This window comes from Puma concolor, chromosome E2 (genome assembly GCF_028749965.1).
Source record: "Puma concolor isolate L17-30 chromosome E2, mPumCon1.1.hap2, whole genome shotgun sequence".
NCBI lineage: Eukaryota > Metazoa > Chordata > Mammalia > Carnivora > Felidae > Puma > Puma concolor.
In genome coordinates, this window is record NC_141681.1 from 56,619,052 (window position 1) to 56,638,138 (window position 19,087).

The window sequence follows — 19,087 nt, forward strand, 5'->3', positions numbered from 1 at the left end:
TGAGATGTTAAGTTTATAGCACCAATAAAAAGGGGTAAAATGTAGAATTATTAAAATAAACACAGAAGAAGTCAACATTGGAAGAATAAGAAAATAGAACAGGTATCATGAAGCATACATAATAACTTGGCAAATGCTTTCCAGATTTGCCCATTATTAAGCTTGAAAGACAATTGGGGTGCCTGGGTGGCTCAGTCACTTAAGCGTCTGACTCCTGATTTCAGCTCAGGTCATGATCTTATATTTGTGAGATCGAACCCCATGTTGGGCTCTGCTGGGCCTGGAACCTCTTGGGATTCACTCTCCCCCTTCCCTCTGCTCCTCCTCTGCTTGCATGCACATGTGAACATGCACACACTCGCTTCTCAAGAAAGAGACTAATTAATCCTGTTAAAGTCAAATATTATTTGACTTCATTTGGATATGTTTATCAAGAGACATAGCTAGGACATAAGAACTAAAGTAGATAAACGAAAAATACATTCCATGTATTTTGACAGGATAATCAACTAGAAGGGCAAGATGAAGATCAGTATTTTAAGTTCTCAGTTTTACATTGTTATATGCAATTTTCCAATACTGTTGCCTGATGGGTAATCATAATCAGATTGGTATGCACATACGCACGTGCAAACACACAGCATACATTTATAATATACAAATATGTGTACGTGTGTGTGTGTTTACCAACACTCTCTTGTAATGTCACTATTTTGTACAATCCCAAGGGGGAGGAGTGAGTAAATGACTGAACATTGTGCGAAAACACCTAGTTTACATGTTCCTCCTAGATGAGGGACTTCATATTGTTTAGGCAAAGCAGAGCATGGACAAACTGGGGTCTTGACTCATGAGCAGAAGGGCTGATGGTTGGGAAACAGTAATGACTGAAGTGGTACTCAAGAGCATGCAGTTGGTGTTAATCAAAAAGAGACAAAATGACTTGAAAGGTGGAGGAAAGGATGTTACAGTAGACACAGGTGCACACCAGGAGAAGGATGGTTTTGGTAGCTCTGGACTTGGGATGATCTGGAGGAAACATTGGTCCTATTAATGTGATGAACCACTGCTTGTGTCTGTGCAGAATGAAAACCATCATGGCCCAGATCATGGGCTCCAAACATAACACATCATGGAATGATGACGCTGCATACAGTAAGTCTCTGGTACTGTCCAAGAACAGTATCCAAAATCATTTGTTTTTTGTTTTTGTTGCTCTGTTTACTGGTGATATACATAAGAAAAATTGTGTTTACCAGCATGTGTAGGATTCAGCACAGGAATATGGAGGTGCTTATGTACTTGGGAGCTTTCACTTTATTGTCCACCTGGAGTTCCTGAGACTGATCATAATGGCCTGGAAGACACTCAAGAGGCAGGTGTTACCCATAGACATGCCATGCCCACTCCCTGGACATACAAAAAATGTTTGCATCCAAAATCATTGAGGAAATGTCTCAACCCAAAAGGTGTCATTGTGTGGGGACTCCTTTAGGCAGAATGCCCAATGAGTTGGCTATAGTGAGGTGCTTAAGTATCAAATCTATGGACCTTGACTTGCAAAGTAAAGGATGATATGATGGTGAAGAAGAGAGAAATTGCCCAGGATTCCAGCTGTGGTCTATGATGATATCATTCCCACTGCCGAATCCCTGGCAGCTATCTTGTCAGTTCCCAGTGACTGAATTTGTCTTCTAAGCTAAAGGACCCTGAATGAGAACAGGTTAGATGTATCACGTCAATTGCAATCCAATATTCTCCACTTACCATTAGTTCTAAGAAATGTTGGCTTAATGTTTTTCTTTTACTAAGAGTTTTCCAGAGGTTGAACATATAACTTTTAAAGAGCCCTCATAATGTAAAACCAGTCCTGTGAAGGCACTCATGTGAGTGAAGCCTTCATGCTTCACAAATCTGTGGGGCTGGCACTGCCGTGGCTGTAATTAGCAGATGAAGAGAACATACACACAGAAAGGTTAAGCATTTGTCAAAATTTGCTCCTTAGGGCAGAGTGGGGACTTGAAATGGGTGGGCTGTGTCAAAAATCCAGAAATAGAATTAAAACACCCAAATCAACACATAGTATTTAGTAAGAGTTTATTGTGCATGTGAGAAATGTTCATGAACAGGGAGTTTTCAAAATTAAAACTGATAAGAAGGTCAGGGGCGTAATGTTACAGGATGGCTTGTAAAGGGATTACAGTGGTTGGTTATTACAATGGGGTTTCCAGATGACAAGGGGATGGTTAAAGGTGATTGTCTAATGCCATTTTTAGGAAGATAAATTTTTATGGTTATCAGAGGCATTCACAAGAAATAACCTATATTTTGCTTATGTTCATGAAATAAGCTAGATTTTAGTTTTTCTTATGTGGCTTCAATGGTTTTGTCTGCCCAGGGAATTTTCAAGTCCCGTATCCATTTTGTATGTAATTTAATGGCTGGTAACAAACACAGTGCATTAAACTACTACTCTACTAAAAGCTAGTTCATCAAATCATCCAAATTTCTGTTAGTTTTCATTTTATACCTTGTCAGCTGACTTTAGATGTTTGTTATTGCAGTGTCAGATATAACAAGTTTCCATTTATTTGTAAAGCTTTATAGGCCAGTATCAATTATGAATAAAGCTTTAGAAAGCTTAGGAAATGTAGATGCATTGCTGGCAACAGAATACTACAGGAACCTGCTCCGTGACAAGTTATGTATGATGGATGCAAGACCGGCCTGATAATAGAATGGCAACGAAAAGGCTCATTTGCTTTTATATCAAGAACACAAGTATAACGGCACCTATCACAGAAATTGTGGAATAATCAACAGCATTCCTTACATTTGGGGACATAAAACACCCATATATAACAAAATACTGTAGGCCAGAAACTGAATTATTATTTTTAGATCCCATATTTACTATTAATATCAGAGTTAACTAAAATTATTTGCACCGATGCCATATTCATAAACGATACATGTACAAGATGGCAGGCGTAAAGCATGAAATCTTGTGTATTTTATAAATTGATATAGTAGATTTTTGGATTATAATGAGAATATAAATACTTTAACAGACTTCATTTTTTTTTTTTTTTTAAATTTTTTTTTTCAACGTTTATTTATTTTTGGGACAGAGAGAGACAGAGCATGAACAGGGGAGGGGCAGAGAGAGAGGGAGACACAGAATCGGAAACAGGCTCCAGGCTCCGAGCCATCAGCCCAGAGCCTGACGCGGGGCTCGAACTCACAGACCGTGAGATCGTGACCTGGCTGAAGTCGGACGCTTAACCGACTGCGCCACCCAGGTGCCCCCAGACTTCATTTTTTACATCAGTTTAGGCTTACAGCAAAATTGAGCGGAAGGTACAGAGACTTCCCATATACTCCCTATCAGAATCCCACATTAGCATGGTACCTTTGTAACAAGATGGTAGGAGCCAGGCAGTTGCTACGTGAAACACATAATTATTTTTTTTTTTAATTTTTTTTTCAACGTTTTTATTTATTTTTGGGACAGAGAGAGACAGAGCATGAACGGGGGAGGGGCAGAGAGAGAGGGAGACACAGAATCGGAAACAGGCTCCAGGCTCTGAGCCATCAGCCCAGGGCCTGACGCAGGGCTCGAACTCACTCACGGACCGCGAGATCGTGACCTGGCTGAAGTCGGACGCTTAACCGACTGCGCCACCCAGGCGCCCCCGAAACACATAATTATTATGTCAACCTTTCCTTTAATGTTCCTCCCCTAAATTTAAGAGGGAAAATAGCTTCACCATAATCAACAGACTGCAGAGTTTTCAAGAGACCCATTATGGTCTCCATTAATTGTCTCCAGAGTTAGAGGTAATCTTTCCATTCAAGCCATTACCATTTGGATACACCTTCTGTGTGGGATCAGATAATTCCTACAAATTCATCGTACTCTTTATTCCAAGCATGGAGGTTTTATAGATGCACCTCTGGTAATCCTGAAATTTTGGTCTGTGATTCCTGTAAAGTAGGCCGGAATGGCAGATTGGTTTCACAACTACATCCTGAAGCACCTTAAAACTCAATTTTTATTATTACATTAAATACCACCAAACTCTGCCAGAGAGGATTTTACTACATTGCATTTGGAGCCATCAGGTAGGATGTAGAACTCCCATCTCTCTTTACTAGCTCATCCAATATCTCAGGAATTCTCCTTCCTGTGTGCTTTGGCCCTGGACCAGGTTTAAAACCAGAGAATGCCTTTTTCTGACATAGTCACCTATGCAGAATCCTGATATGCCTCCTTCCCGTACAGATTCTGCCTCTCAAACTGAAACAGAAGATACCCGACTCTTTCCTGCTGCCAGGAGAGTGGGCTCAGTGTGATGGTCACTACAGGCAGCCAGACCCTGACGTGAGTTTGCAATTCTGTCAGATCATCTCCATCAGAACTGCAATTACCATTTCCTCTGTGGCCGCAGTGGGAGCATAGGCTTGGGAGTTGAGAAGACTTTTCTGAAACCTTTTGTTCCTGTTGCTAATTACCAAAAACAATTACAAGTTTCTAGTTAGCGTCTCCTAAGAGTATTGGAGTAATTTTGAGAGGCTCTTTCTTTTCCATTATCCCTGGAGGCAGACGGGGTCTCATAGGAGGGACAGCAGGAAATGCCAGGGTCTGCTGTGTGAGGAACTGGCAGCCATTACATGTGTCTCACTGGGATCTTTGCTTCCCCAAGCACTTTCCCCAAAGTCTAGTTCTTTCCCAGGCTTCATTCCACTGAGCGTTTTAAGTCATTCGCAGAGAAATGGAATGAGACCAAATACTTAGGAAGGGCTTTCAAAGAGATGCAAATAGACAAAGAACATGATGCCAGCAATTTACAAACTGAAACCATTGAACTCAAACATCAGAGTCCAAATTTGGACTCATTTGCACAATTAATTGCCAATTATTAATGGAAATTTTGAAGGAAAATAACCTTTACCATTGTCTACCTCCCTCTAATGATAGGAAGTGGTCACAGAACAATACCCACAGAAGGAAGAGAAAAGGTTCTAAAAGGGCCCCTCACAAGTAAAAGCAGTGGGATCAGATGGCTTAACAGGGAGATTCTACCATTCCTAAAACTATCATATTAGCCAGTGTTACTTACCTAATTCCAGAGCAGCAAAAGGTTACCAGTTCTCCACACTTTGGCTAAATTTGCAGCGTGAGCACTTGATGCTTTGATAATTAAGAAACATAAATTTGGAGTTCAGGTTGGCTCTTTGATTTTTCTTACACACAAATCCACAATTTGATCTGGATTCACCGTCCAATCACCCCCAGTTTTCAAGTCAGGGTTTGGAGCTACAATGGTGGGCAGTCCAGACCACACACACACACACACACACACACACACACATATTCATTTATACACTTCCACAAAGACACAATTGCATGCACACTCACGCAGTGAAATACACACTCATATGCATTCACACACACACACGAACACTTACTGTGGCATCACCTTAGCTATACATTCAAACATTCTGGAACACACCACACACAAACTTGCAAACACAGCCTTGACAGTTACTCCTTTTCATAAAACCACACAGAGTCACCCAGCATGTGTACATCTCAATAGCATGTTCTCATACGGAAGATTTATTTTTTTTCAATTTTTGTAAATGTTTATTCATTTTGAGAGAGAGAGCGCATAAGTGCACATGCGTGAGTGGTGGAGGGACAGAGAGAGAGAATGCCAAGCAGGCTCCACACTCATCATGGAGTCAGACATGAGGCTTGATCTCCCAAACCGTGAGATCATGACGTGAGCTGAAATCCAGCCAGACATCTAGCCGACTTAGCCACCTAGGCGCCCCCCAGAAGAATAGTTACACCTCCATACCTCTGGATGCCAAAAATGGGGCGTTCTCTTTCCACCCTTTATAGTCCTAATCCTGCAATAGCCTACAAAGGCAGTATTTATAATATGCAGCCTTTTAAAAATGCTATAAACAATACCAGCTTAGGTCAGGACATGTGGTAGGAACATTGGGGTGTGTAGGAGAGTGGCAGTGCATGGGTGAGTGACAGAGCAGGTGAGAGAGAGGACACAGGGAAAGAAGGACTTAGGGACTGGATGGTGGTGCCGAGGTCTTGCGAGTGAGGGGAGAAGAGAGGGCAGGAGAAGAAAGAAGGCAGAGGGATAAAGACTGTGTGCTGAATATCACAGGGGCATTGCCATGTTTGCGGGTACAGGGAGACAAAGTGTACAGGGGAGTGAAGGGTATGAGGCATATTGGGTTCTGGGGAAAGAGGTGCAGAATTTCATGGGAAGGAAGTGGTTAAGGAGGATGAGCACCAAGTAGGGAAGATACTAGTGGCCTGTGGTTGGAATTCACAGGAGACCAGGTCTGCCTTCCATCTATTGTAGTGTCATTCTGTTATATCCCACCATCGAGAGAGTCCTTAAATCTTCCAAAACATAGACTCCTCCTCCCCTGTGTTCTTTATTCCTTGTGGACATGAACCAACTCACCTGTTCCTTTTACCCAGCCCTGCCCTTCGTCACTTCTGCCCACTGTCCCCTGCCAAATATCCCCTTGGTTCCCAGGACTGCTATAGCCCTTATCACACAGCACCCAGTATGTGTTGCACCCTCCACTGCTTTGCACACTTACCCTCTGTGTGCCCTCAGATGCCTGAGTGCCCTTTACACACACAACACCTTTGAACTTCTGTGTGCACTTACCTTCTGCACCCTCTTCCTCTGCGCTCTGTGTCCCCCAAACCCCATGCTCGTGAACCACCTCCCTCTTACCCTTATGCCCCCTTTCCTGTGCCTTCTCTGTCAGCCCTGTTCTCAGTCACACCCACACTCCCCACCTTCACCTCATGTGGCAGAGCTCATGGAACTTTTTTTCCCTAATTTTGAAGATTGTGATAAATCTTAAATGTAACATACATTTTACCGTCTTAACTGTTTTGTTTTTTTTTTTAATTTTTTTTTCAACGTTTATTTATTTTTGGGACAGAGAGAGACAGAGCATGAACGGGGGAGGGGCAGAGAGAGAGGGAGACACAGAATCGAAACAGGCTCCAGGCTCTGAGCCATCAGCCCAGAGCCTGACGCGGGGCTCGAACTCACAGACCGCGAGATCGTGACCTGGCTGAAGTCGGACGCTTAACCGACTGCGCCACCCAGGCGCCCCCCGTCTTAACTGTTTTTAAGTGTACACTTCAGTGGTCAAGTGTTTTCATATTTTTATGCAACCTTATCACCACTTGTCCTTCCCCAGAACCCTTCATCTTTCAATTCTGGAACACCGTACCCATTAACACCCAACTCCTCATCTCTCTTCCCCCAACACCCCGGCCCCCACCATCCTACTCTCTGTCTCTATGATCTTGACCGTTATAAGCCCCTCATATAAGTGGGATCATACAGAATTTGTCTTTCTGTGACTGGCTCGTTTCACTTAGCACAATGTGCTCAAGGTTCATCCACGTTGTAGCAGGTGTCAACTTTTCCTTCCTTTTTAAAGCTGAATAACATTCCACTGTAGGTAAATATCACGGTTTGCTTATCCATTCATCGGTTGTTAGACACCGGATTGCTTGCACGTTTTAGCTATGGTGAATAATGCTGCTGTGAACACGAGTTCACGACTATTTCTTCAAGACCCTGCTTCCGATGCTGCTTTTCAATATATACCTGGAAGTGGGGGTGCTGGATCCTGTGGTAATTCTGCTTTTAATTTTTTAAGGAATTGCCAAGCTGTTCTCTACAGTGCCTGCTATTTTTATTCCCCACTCTCAGAGCACAGGGGTCCCAATTTCTCCACATCCTTGCCCTTACTTGCTATTTCCCATTGTTTGTTTGTTTGTTTGTTTGTTTGTTTGTTTGTTTTATAGTAGCTTCCTAGTGGATGTGAAGTGCTACCACATAGTCATTTTGATTTACATTTCCCTAACCAATTATGATGTTCCATTTGCTTTTTTGCCATCTGTATATCTTCTTTGGAAAAATGTCTGTTCGGGTCCTTTGCCAGTTACTGAATTGGTTTTTGTTTTTGTGTGTTTTTGTGTTTTTGTGTGTGTGTGTGTTTTTTTTTTTTTACTGTTGAGTTTTAAGAGTTCCCTATGTATTCTGTATATAATCCCTTAACAGATACATGAATTGCAAATATTGTCTCCCACTTTGTTGGTGGCCTTTTCACCCTGTTTATAGTGACTTTTGATGCACAAAAGTTTTAAATTTTCATATACTCCAGTTTTTCTATATTTTCTCTCGTCACCTGTGCCTTTGGTATCATACTCAAGAAATCATTGTCAAATATACTGTCATGAAGATTTTGACCTGTGTTTTCTATAAGGAGTTTTATTGTTTTAGGTCTTACATTTAGGCCTTTGATCCATTTTGAGTTAATTTTTGTTTATGGTGTTAGGTAAGGGTTCAACTTGACTCTTTTGTCTGTGGACTTGGACTTGGTCCTTCCTTTTTTTTTTTTTTTTTTTTTCCTGTATGTGACCCTTTCTGCCTTTAGAGATCATGAAAAAATAAGAGCCTCTCCCAAACACTACAGTGGTCTCTTTGGAGATACTCACAAGAAACTTGTAATTGTTTTTAGTAATTAGCAACTGGGAAAAAGGTTTTCAGAAATGTTCCCAGGTCCCCAAGCCTGCACTGTCATTACCACTACGGGAGAAATAATAATTGCAGTTCTGAGAGGAGATGAGATCACATATTGACAAACCTCTGAGTCTAGCTGCCTCCCTCCCACCTGTACTGGCTGTCCTGCCTGATCCGCACACTGAGCCAACCATCCTGACAATGGGAAGGATTCCAGTGAGTATTTTTAATTCCAGTCTGAGAAGCAGGGTCTGCAAGGAAAGGAAGTCTGAGTAAGCGCTCAGGTCTGGAGGAGAAATAGATCTAGTGGCAAAGCCAGACATAGAGGTGGAATAATTCCTTAGCTAAGAGCTGAGCTGGTAAAGAGAGATGAGGGTCCTAAATCCTGTGCCCAATCCCTGATGGCTCCTGATGTAATTTAATTTAGTGTGATCGTCACTGAGGACAGTTATTCGTGAATAATCCCAGTGATAATGAAATCCAGCCTTTAAGTGCTTAAATGTTGTAGTTATGAAATGAATACACTATTCACATTTCCTCACGGGAATCATAGATTACATTTCAATGTTGTTAGAGGTAAGCTTGTAATACCACCATACTTATAATAAAGAGTACGATGAAATGATAAGAATTATTTCAGCCTGTGCAGGAACCACCTATCTGCATTTGTTTCTGGAATACAAATGTTTTTGATCTAAGTCTGGGGCTAGGAGGCACTTCATGAAAACAGTACTCGTGTCTCTAAAACACCTGTGAGTTGATTATGGCCAGACTGATTTCTGTGTTGAAGTTAGAGAAGAAGCATTTAAGGAAAAGGTAACTTTAAATTATGGGTTTCAGACAAGAGGTGTCAGGACCACATGATTTTATTTTTGTTTTATTTTACTTTATTTTATTTATTTGTTTTATCATGGTAAGAACACATGAGATTTACCTTCTTAACAATTTTGTAAGTGTACAACCCAGTATTGTTAACGGTGGGCACAATGTTATACAGCGGGTCTTCAGAACTTACTCATTTTGCATAATTGAAACTTCATGCCTGTTGATCAGCAGCTCCCCATTTGTGCCTTCTCTCCAGTCCCTGGTAACCACCATTGTACTCATTGATTCTATGAGTTTGACTCTTTTGGATTCCTCACTTAAGTGGAATCACGCAGTATGTGTCTAATGACTAGCTTATTCTACTTAGCCTAATGTCTTTAACATTCATCCGTGCTGCCCTGTATTGCATTATTTCCTTCTTTTTTAAGGCTGAATAATATCCCATTGTATATCTATGCACCACACTTTGTTGTTGTTTTTTTAATTTTTTTTAAATTTATTTTTGAAGGAGAGAGAGAGACAGAGCATGAGCAGGGGAGGAGCAGAGAGAGAGGAAGACACAGAATTCAAAGCAGGTTCCAGACTCTATGCTGTCAGCACAGAGCCTGATGCGGGGCTCGAACCCATGAAACGTGAGATCATGACCTGAGTCGAAGTCGGACCCTCAACCGACTGAGCCACCCAGGCGCCCCTGCACCACACTTTGTTTTTCACTCATCCATCGATGGGCATTTAGGTGGTTTCCATGTCTTGCTACCGAGAATAGAGCTAGGGCAAACAGTGGGGTGCTAATATCTCTTTGATTCTATTCTTAGTTCTTTTGGATAAATACCCTAAAGTGGGATTTCTTGAACACATGGTAGTTCAGGTTTTTTGTTGGTGGTGGTGTGTGTGTGTGTGTGTGTGTGTGTGTGTGTGTGTGTGTGTGTTTGAAGAAACTCCACACTGTTTTCCATAGTGGTTGTACCATTTTGCATTCCCACCAACGGTGTACATAGGTCCCAGTTTCTCCATATCTTCACCAATAGTTATTGCCTTTGATTTTTTTGATAATAGCCATCCCCACAGGCATGAGGCAATATCTCAATGTAGTTTTGATTTGCAGACATTGAGTGTCTTTTCATAAACCTGTTTGCCATTGGTATGTCTTCTTTAGAGAAGTGTGTTCCAAATGCATTTTGTGTTCTTTTCTCTGGTTTAATAATATTCTAACATCAACCCCAAAGTTCACTACCCATTTCCCTTACATTTCAACTTACATAACGCACATACCTCTTTCAACTTACACGGCACACAGTCTCACCTTGTTGCCAGTATCTTCATTTAACATAGGTATTAATAAACAGATAAGCACTTGAATCAAAATTATTAATGATTTAGTTTCTATCCTACACTGTTTTTATCATATATTAATGTTTTGTGCATCACAGTTTAGAGAACAAATAATTGTTTTCCAATAGCTTCTTTGACAAATGACATAGTATTTTTCTTCCTATACCAGTATGACAACAAATGAGTCTTTCTAATGTCAAGCTAACATTGAACAAACCCTACATTCATTCATCTGACTTGTACTTGGGGCAGGTTCCCGTGTGATAGACTGTAATTAGTGAATCTGCATTTTATTAGAATCTCTGAACCTTTATTCATATTTGATATTGACTTTTAGACTAAATCAGGAGACATAAAAAATTGTTCCAACCAAAATTGTAAAATAAAATACCAGTATTGTAAAATAAAATGGCAGAGCAGTAAAACAAAACTAAATCTAGGTCAGGATTACTTGAAAACACAGCTGACATGATTTGTTAGTGCACATAGTGGTTAAGGCTCTGTCTTTCATCCGGTCTAGCCAGGTTCAAGTCCCTTTTGGGCCCCTACCTAGCATGTGGATTTAGATTATTCAAACTCTCTGTATGAAAGTCCTCCTTATGGTGAAAATAATGGCAGTGTCTCCATGAAAAACACAAAGAAGATATCATATATATGGCATTATAGCAGCCATATGTTATACATTGTAAGTGCTATTTAAAGGTTGTATGTTTAACTCTAGGAAGACCTTTAACCAAACAAAACCTGTAGTAGATCCTATAGTGAGAGTAATGAATGTCTGTTAATATATAATAAATGTAGCCCACATTTCATATTCTCATGCAGGTTCTCCTGGCTCTGAAGACAAATACCAGTTAGTGGTAACTGGCAGAATGGTCTCCAGAGATTTGGCAATGGAAATGGACTTCTTATAACAGACTAAGTTGTAATCACGGGCATTTCCTGCCTCTTTATCATTGGACCTTCCTTTCCTTCACTGAAGGCAAACTGAAATCCACAGTTTGATTTTCATACATCTGCTTATAACCCCTCCTCAGGCATTCTGTGCAAAGGTGGCTCCTAGATTTATGGCAGCTTTTAGGTTGAAGCATTTCCACAATGACTTTGGATGCAAATTTGTTTTATTCCCCCACAGAGGTGGCACAGTAGGCCACTGACATCATCACCTTCCTGCATGTCTCCACCATCACGATCAGCATCAACTCCAGGTGGGCAGAATAAAAAAAGCTCCCAAATATATTGAGGTTTCTGTTTTCCTCTGCTGGATCCTGTATATGCTGTATAAAATTCTTCTTACTTATATAAGGTCAAACACAGCAGCAAAGACATAACAAAACTCCAAAGATTTCAGATACCGTTCTGCTGAATTTCGTGACAAAATCACAGGTAATCCCTATGCAGCATTGTTAGTAGTCCTTTATGTTTCTTGTTTGGGCTCGTGATCTAGGCCTGTGGCTCTAAGTTTCATCCTGCACAGGCACAATCAGCAGGTCACACATATTCACAAGAACAACCTTTCCCCAGCTACTTCCAGTTTTTTTTTGGGGGGGGGGGGTTTGGTGTTGTAGATTTTTTAAAAAATTGGGGCGCCTGGGTGGCTCAGTCGGTTAAGCGTCCGACTTCGGCTCAGGTCATGATCTCACAGTCCATGAGTTCAAGACCCATGTCAGGCTCTGTGCTGACAGCTCAGAGCCTGGAGCCTGCTTCAGATTCTGTGTCTCCCTCTCTACCCCTCCCCTGCTCATGCTCTGTCTCTCCCTGTCTCAAAAATAAATAAAAACATTAAAAAAAAATTTTTTTTAATAAAAAAATTAAACACACACACACAGGATATAAGTGCACAGCTCAGTGGAATTTCACAAACAGAATGTGACCCTGTACACAATGCCAACATCAAGAAACAGAATTCTGTCATTCCCTCAGAAACTCTTGTGCCCCCTTTAAAGTACTGTCCCCAAGGGGCACCTGGGTGGCTCAGTCGGTTAAGCGTTCAACTTCGGCTCAGGTCATGATCTCACGGTTTATGAGTTTGACCCCTGCATCAGGCTCTGTGCTGATAGCTCAGAGCCTGGAGCCTGCTTCGGATTCTGTGTCTCCCTCTCTCTCTGCCTCTCCTCTGCTCGTGCTCTGTTTCTCTCTGTCTCAAAAATAAATAAAACATTAAAAAAAAAATTAAAGTACTGTCCCCAAGGATATACTTCTGCTGCATATATTCATAGATTTGGAGTTCTTGGGAATAAGTTTACAGCCATTCTAACATTTAAGAGATTAGATCACTGTTGCCTGTATTGCACTTTCTATAAATGGAATCATATAGAATGAACTCTCTCATATTGGCCTTTTTTTCCTCAGTCTATCTGATTTTGTGAATTTATCCATATAGTTGCATACAACCGGTTACTAGCAGTCATTAGCATTGCTGTATAGGACTCCATTATGTGAATATCACTTGGTTGACTCATTCTACTATTAATGGGCAGGTGGGTAGTTTTGAGATGGGAGCTACTATGAGTAATGGAGTAGTGCTGGCATATAAACTCTAATAAGTCTTTTGGTAATACCTGTACAAATTTCTGTTCAGTAAATTTGTAAAGGTGGAATTGTTGAGACATAGGATTACATCTGGTCAGCTAAAGTAGATACTACCACACAGTTTTCTAAAATGTTTGTAGCAATTTTAACACCCACCAGCAGTGTATGAAAATCTTGGTTGACCCACAACCTTGCCAAAACGTGGTATTAACTCACTTCACTTTAGCTTTCTGGTCAGTGTATGGTGGTACCAAGTAGTGGTTTAATTTTAATTTTCCCAATTACTAAGGACACTGAACATGTTTTGGACATGTATTACCCATTGAGTAACCTCTTTTGAAGTTTCTGTTGGGAAGTTTTGTCCACTTTTTTCTATTGTGAGCCTGTAAGGGTTCTTTGTACTATACACAATCTCAATCTCTTCTCTCTCTCTCTCTCTCTCTCTCTCCCTCCCTCCCTCCCTCCCTCCCTCTCTCTCTCCCTCTCTCTCTCTCTCTCCCGTGTGTGTGTGTGTGTGTGTGTGTGTGTGTGTGTGTGTGTGTGTGTCTTTTGAGGAGAACCGGCTCTTAATTTTTATAATTTACTTTGTCATGTCACATATACAGTTAATATGCTTTGTGCTGTTTAAGAAATATGTTTTGGGGGCGCCTGGGTGGCGCAGTCGGTTGAGCGTCCGACTTCAGCCAGGTCACGATCTCGCGGTCCGTGAGTTCGAGCCCCGCGTCGGGCTCTGGGCTGATGGCTCAGAGCCTGGAACCTGTTTCCGATTCTGTGTCTCCCTCTCTCTGCCCCTCCCCCGTTCATGCTCTGTCTCTGTCTGTCCCATAAATAAATAAAAACGTTGAAAAAAAAAATATGTTTTGTTTTTTTTTTTTAATTTTTTTTTCAACGTTTATTTATTTTTGGGACAGAGAGAGACAGAGCATGAACGGGAGAGGGGCAGAGAGAGAGGGAGACACAGAATTGGAAACAGGCTCCAGGCTCTGAGCCATCAGCCCAGAGCCCGACGCGGGGCTCGAACTCACGGACCGCGAGATCGTGACCTGGCTGAAGTCGGACGCTCAACCGACTGCGCCACCCAGGCGCCCCAAGAAATATGTTTTTATCTCAAGGCCACAGAATATTCTCTTCTTGTTTTTCTATAAATGTCATTATCTCTAAAATTTAGATGAGCAATCCATTCAGAATTGATTTGTTGTATGATATGGGTAGTTACTGCGGTTTTCTTTTACCTAATATGGCTAGCAAATTTCAGTTTATTATGAAAATGTTGTATTACACTCTCTCTATATGCTTTTGCTTATCGTAGCTTCACCCAGTTATCACCTCGTTCTTAGTGCTGACTTTTCCATGGAGTATACTGGAAAGTTTCTCCATTTACTCCTGTCTCTTGGAGTCTTTGGCAATCTCACAGGACCACAGAAGTTACTCTTGGTGTCAGATTCTTCAATGAGTCTCTTTGCTCAGAAGAATGATTGTTACTACTATTTAGAGGAAAATGTGCTAAATGACAAAATGGCCCCCAGGGATTTGGCAATAGCAGTCATCTTCTTATCACAGACGATAGTTGGAATCCTGGGCAATTTCTCTATTCTTCACCATTATGTCTTCCATTACCACACCGAAGGGAGTTTGAGACCCACAGAGTTGATCATCAGGCACCTGATTATAGCCAACTCCTTGACGATGCTCTCAAAAGGTGTCCCCCAGACATTGGCAGCTTTTGGGCTGCAATATTTCCTCAATGAGTTTGGATGCAAACTTCTTTTGTATGTTCAGAGGGTGGGCAGGGGTATGTCCATTGGCAGCACCTGCCTCTTGAGTGTCTTCCAGACCATCATGATCAGCCCCATGAACTCCTATTGGAAGGATCTTAAAACCAAAGCCCCAAAGTACATTGGCTTCTCCATTTCCCTCTGTTGGATCCAGTTCATGTTTGTAAATTTAATTTTTCCTATGTATGTGTTATATGCATCTAACAACTGGCACATGAAAAACATCACAAAGAAACGAGATTTGGGGTATTGTCTTTCTGTAGATACTGAGACAATCACAGTTTCTGTATATGCAGCATTGATAGTATTTCCTGAAGTTTCACTTTCTGGGCTCATGATCTGGACCAGCGGCTCCATGGTCTTCCTCCTGCACAGACACAAGCAGCGGGTCCAGCACATTCACAGCACTAATGTCTCCCCCAGATCCTCTGCCGAGTCTAGAGCCACCCAGAGCATCCTCGTCCTCGTGAGCACCTTTGTGTCTTTCCACTTCCTCTCCTCCGTCTTTCATGCTTGTATTGCTCTTATTTATAATCCCAGCTGGTGGCTGGTGAACACCGCTGCAGTAATTTCCGTGTGCTTTCCAGCCATCAGCCCATTTCTGCTCATGAGACAAGACTCCACAGTATGTAGGCTCTGCTTTTCCTGGATAAGGAACACAAAATCCCCTAATCTTACCAGAAAAAATGTGAATTGTATGTGTCTGAGCAATGCCCAGTTGTTTATTTACTCCTCCTGCTGGAAAAGTCAATACAGAACCTAGGAAGTAACCACATGACTCTCCAGCGTGGACACTAATGGGCATTGGTGGTTGCATCACCTGGTTGAAATGGGCCATATACTGGCAGACTGGAAGTGGACAAAGTTGTTTGGCCTCATTCTGATGCCTAGTATTCTGAATATAGCTGTCTTAATGAAATGCTATTGAGGGAAATTGAGTGGATTTGATTCTAGCTTCTTATCTGTTGATTGGAGTGCTTCACTCAGGGATGTACTCATAGAAAAATCTGCCAGAGTTTAAACTGTGAAAAAATGGGTTATCAATATTGTTGGAAGGCAATTCTCCATGGGTTTCTCATGTATGTGCATGTCTTGTGGGCAGAGGCATGGGGAACTTTTGTTCTGGACTGTTTTTCATAGATGTTTGTATAAAGAAGTACCTTTGAAGATAATAGATTAGTGTCATCCTTTGGAGCAGTGGACAGATTAATTTGTTGTACAGGAAAATAAGAAACTTTAGCCGAGAAATGGCAATGACAAAGGTGACAAGAATTTTGGAGATCTGAGGAGAAAGTTAAGCCTGAGAAGTCTGTTTGAACATCCAGTGGAGTCCTGAGACATAGTGAGTTAGAAAATCCTCAGAAGTTGAAAGGATATCTGAGTCCTCATTTAAGAGCTTCAGGAACCACACCATCTCCCCTCCACAATAAGTGCTGGTTGCCACCATTCTAGGAAAGTCATTCCTTGAAAACATCTTACTGGTGAGTTTAAGCTAAAACTGGAAGTAGATGCCCAGAGCCAGCTTCAAATATGTCCCACTATAATAACCTTGCCTGAGATACGTATCAGCTTTTAATGTCGCATGGCTTCATTCTCAGACTGTGCTCAGAAAAAAGGTGATAGCCTGTCAGGTGCTATATGTCTGTGTGGAGGACAGAGGATGCAGGTTTATTTGGAATCCTGTGCCCCAAAGCTGCAGGTTCCCAAGGATGAGAATTTAGCCCCAATTGAATGATGATGATCCTAGAAGAATCCTAGGATGAATGGTGATTCTAGGAGACTGAAATCAGTGGGGCATTAAGGAGAGAATGTGAAATGATATGTCCCATTCAAGAGGGAAATCCTCCTGCCCCAGACAAAAGTGTGGTTCAAAACCTTGTGGGCGAGACAATCCATTCCTGCCACAGAAAGGGCACACTCTCCCAGAACTTGAAGTCAAAAAGAAGATGAAACATATGTATCAGTTACTGCACCCCAGAAAACAAATAATTTGACTTTTTTTTTTTTTTTTTTGGCATAAAGCCAAGTCAAAGTCAGCTTCTGACAAAGGTGAAATCCACTTGAAATCAGATCTTCTTTGTGAACAGTAGAGACTCTGAAATTCGGGAAAGTGAGACAGTCATTGGCCCAATCCCAGGGGAGAAGCTGTGCTTTTCATATGGACCGCAAATCTGGGAGGAGAGTCAGTTCAAGGAGTGATTCCTGTCCAGACAGTGCCCATGGATGGACACATGAGTGACTGCAGGGATTCTTCCTAACTTGAACATAGGACAGTGATGAGTGTTACATTCAACGTCCAAAAACCCACCTCTGGGAGCCGGAGATCTCTCCTCTTTACAGGTTCGTTCTCCCTCTCTCTCTCTCTCTCTCTCTCTCTCTGTCTCTCATATCAGCCCAGAACTTCACTGGGGATGTGTGATTGCACAAGCCTGGAATTGCAGTACAGATGCAGGAAAGAAAGAAGGGTGAACTACTTTTCAAAAAAAAATAGGAAGCTCCAGTGGTACCTTCATCTAATTCTCCAAGCTGGAAACTAGGAGCCTTGTCTAGAGGTGGTAAAATAAAGGGTAAAGAGATTTTTTGTTAACGTCTATTATTGAGAGACAGAGAGACACAGAGCGTGAGCAGGGGAGGGGTAGAGAGAGAGGGAGACACAGAATCTGAAGCAGGCTACAGGCTCTGAGCTGTCAGCACAGAGCCCGACACGGGGCTCCAACTCACGAACTGTGAGATCATGACCTGAGCCAAAGTCGGTCATCTAACCAACTGAGCCACCCAGGTGCCCCAAGGGTAAAGAGATTTTATACGAAGGTGAAAAGAATGCCCTTTTGGGTGGAGTCCAGTACCTTTAGGATCTGACAGCATCAGGAACTGGGGTGCAAGGACAGAAGTTCTATGAGCATAACATGAAGGCTCACACAGGTGCTTTCACAGGGAGAATCCCCTGTGGGACTCACAGGATCCCTGTGAAGAATGCAGGCAACATGCCATCTCCCAGGAGGAATCTGACAAGCAGGGAAGTTAACATTTGTCCAAAGTCGGGACTGAAAGCTCCGCTTCCAAACCCAACCAGCAGTCCCCCCACCCTCCACTGAACCTCATCCTCCCCCAGTGGAAAATAGCCTGTGCTGACTCCCTTCTCCTGATTCCCGTGGATGGGCAGGCATAGTACGGGAGACATGTCCCAGGCTCTGTTTCCCTGCTGTGGCCTCCCTGTAAGGGCTCTGCTCCCGGAAAGAGTCAGGCCACAGCAGCTGACATCTCAGAGACTGGGGACCTGGGATCCCATTGAAAGAGATTAGGGGTGCTCCTTGGAGGTCCCAGGATGGATCAGGCAGACCCTTAACTTTGTGTCAGTTTTCCTGGGCTGCCATAACAAAATGCAATGTTCAGCGTGGCTTAAAAAAAAAAAAAGCCAGGTATTTTCTTCCACAGTTCAGGAAGCTGGAGGTCCAAGATACATCAGAAGGTGTATTTTCTTGTGACATCTCCTTGGCTTACAAATGGCCACCCTTTCATTGTGTCCTCCCTTAGTGTGTCTTCTGTGCATGCAGAGGTCTGGAGCCTCTCTGTGTCCCAGATTGCCTCTTATAATGACACCACTGAGAGTGGATCAGGGCTCACCCTAATGTACTCATTGTAACTCCGAGAGCCTTCAAGGTTCTAACTCCATAGAGTCACCTTCTGATACTGGGATTTAGGACTTCAGCCTATCAATTTGAAAAGATCCAGTTTGGTCATTAGCACTCAGCCTGCTGGACCCTTCAAACTCATGTCCTCCAGGAAAATCCACTTCCCTCCCCATACCAACAGCCTCAAGGTCTAAACCACTGTATAATCCACTCCAAGTCCCAAACTCACCTACTATCATCTAAGTCAAGAGTAATTGAGATTTGAGACATGATTCATCTTGAGGAAAACCTGTTTTCTTCCAGCTATAAACCTGTGAATGCAGACACATTGCCTGCTTCCAGAATACAATGGCATGGGGAGAGTTTAGATATTCCCATTCCAAAAGAAGGAATTGAA

At 42.2% G+C, this 19,087-nt stretch overlaps 1 protein-coding gene and 1 pseudogene across 1 annotated transcript; one reads left to right on the forward strand and one right to left on the reverse strand.

Moving 5' to 3' along the window:
* Positions 1-810: 810 nt before the first annotated feature.
* Positions 811-6,758, reverse strand: LOC112850862 (vomeronasal type-1 receptor 4-like; annotated as a pseudogene).
* A 7,656-nt stretch (positions 6,759-14,414) lies between these two features.
* Positions 14,415-18,386, forward strand: LOC112850863 (vomeronasal type-1 receptor 4-like). Its single transcript, XM_086688409.1, has one exon. The coding sequence runs from the start codon at positions 14,574-14,576 to the stop codon at positions 15,819-15,821; it is 1,248 nt and encodes a 415-aa protein (XP_086544535.1). The 5' UTR covers positions 14,415-14,573; the 3' UTR covers positions 15,822-18,386.
* The last annotated feature ends 701 nt before the right edge of the window (positions 18,387-19,087 follow it).

Bases quoted from the DNA above. Each gene is read 5' to 3' on its own strand.
- LOC112850863 (XM_086688409.1), top strand. From the start codon at position 14,574: ATGCTTTTGCTTATCGTAGCTTCACCCAGTTATCACCTCGTTCTTAGT.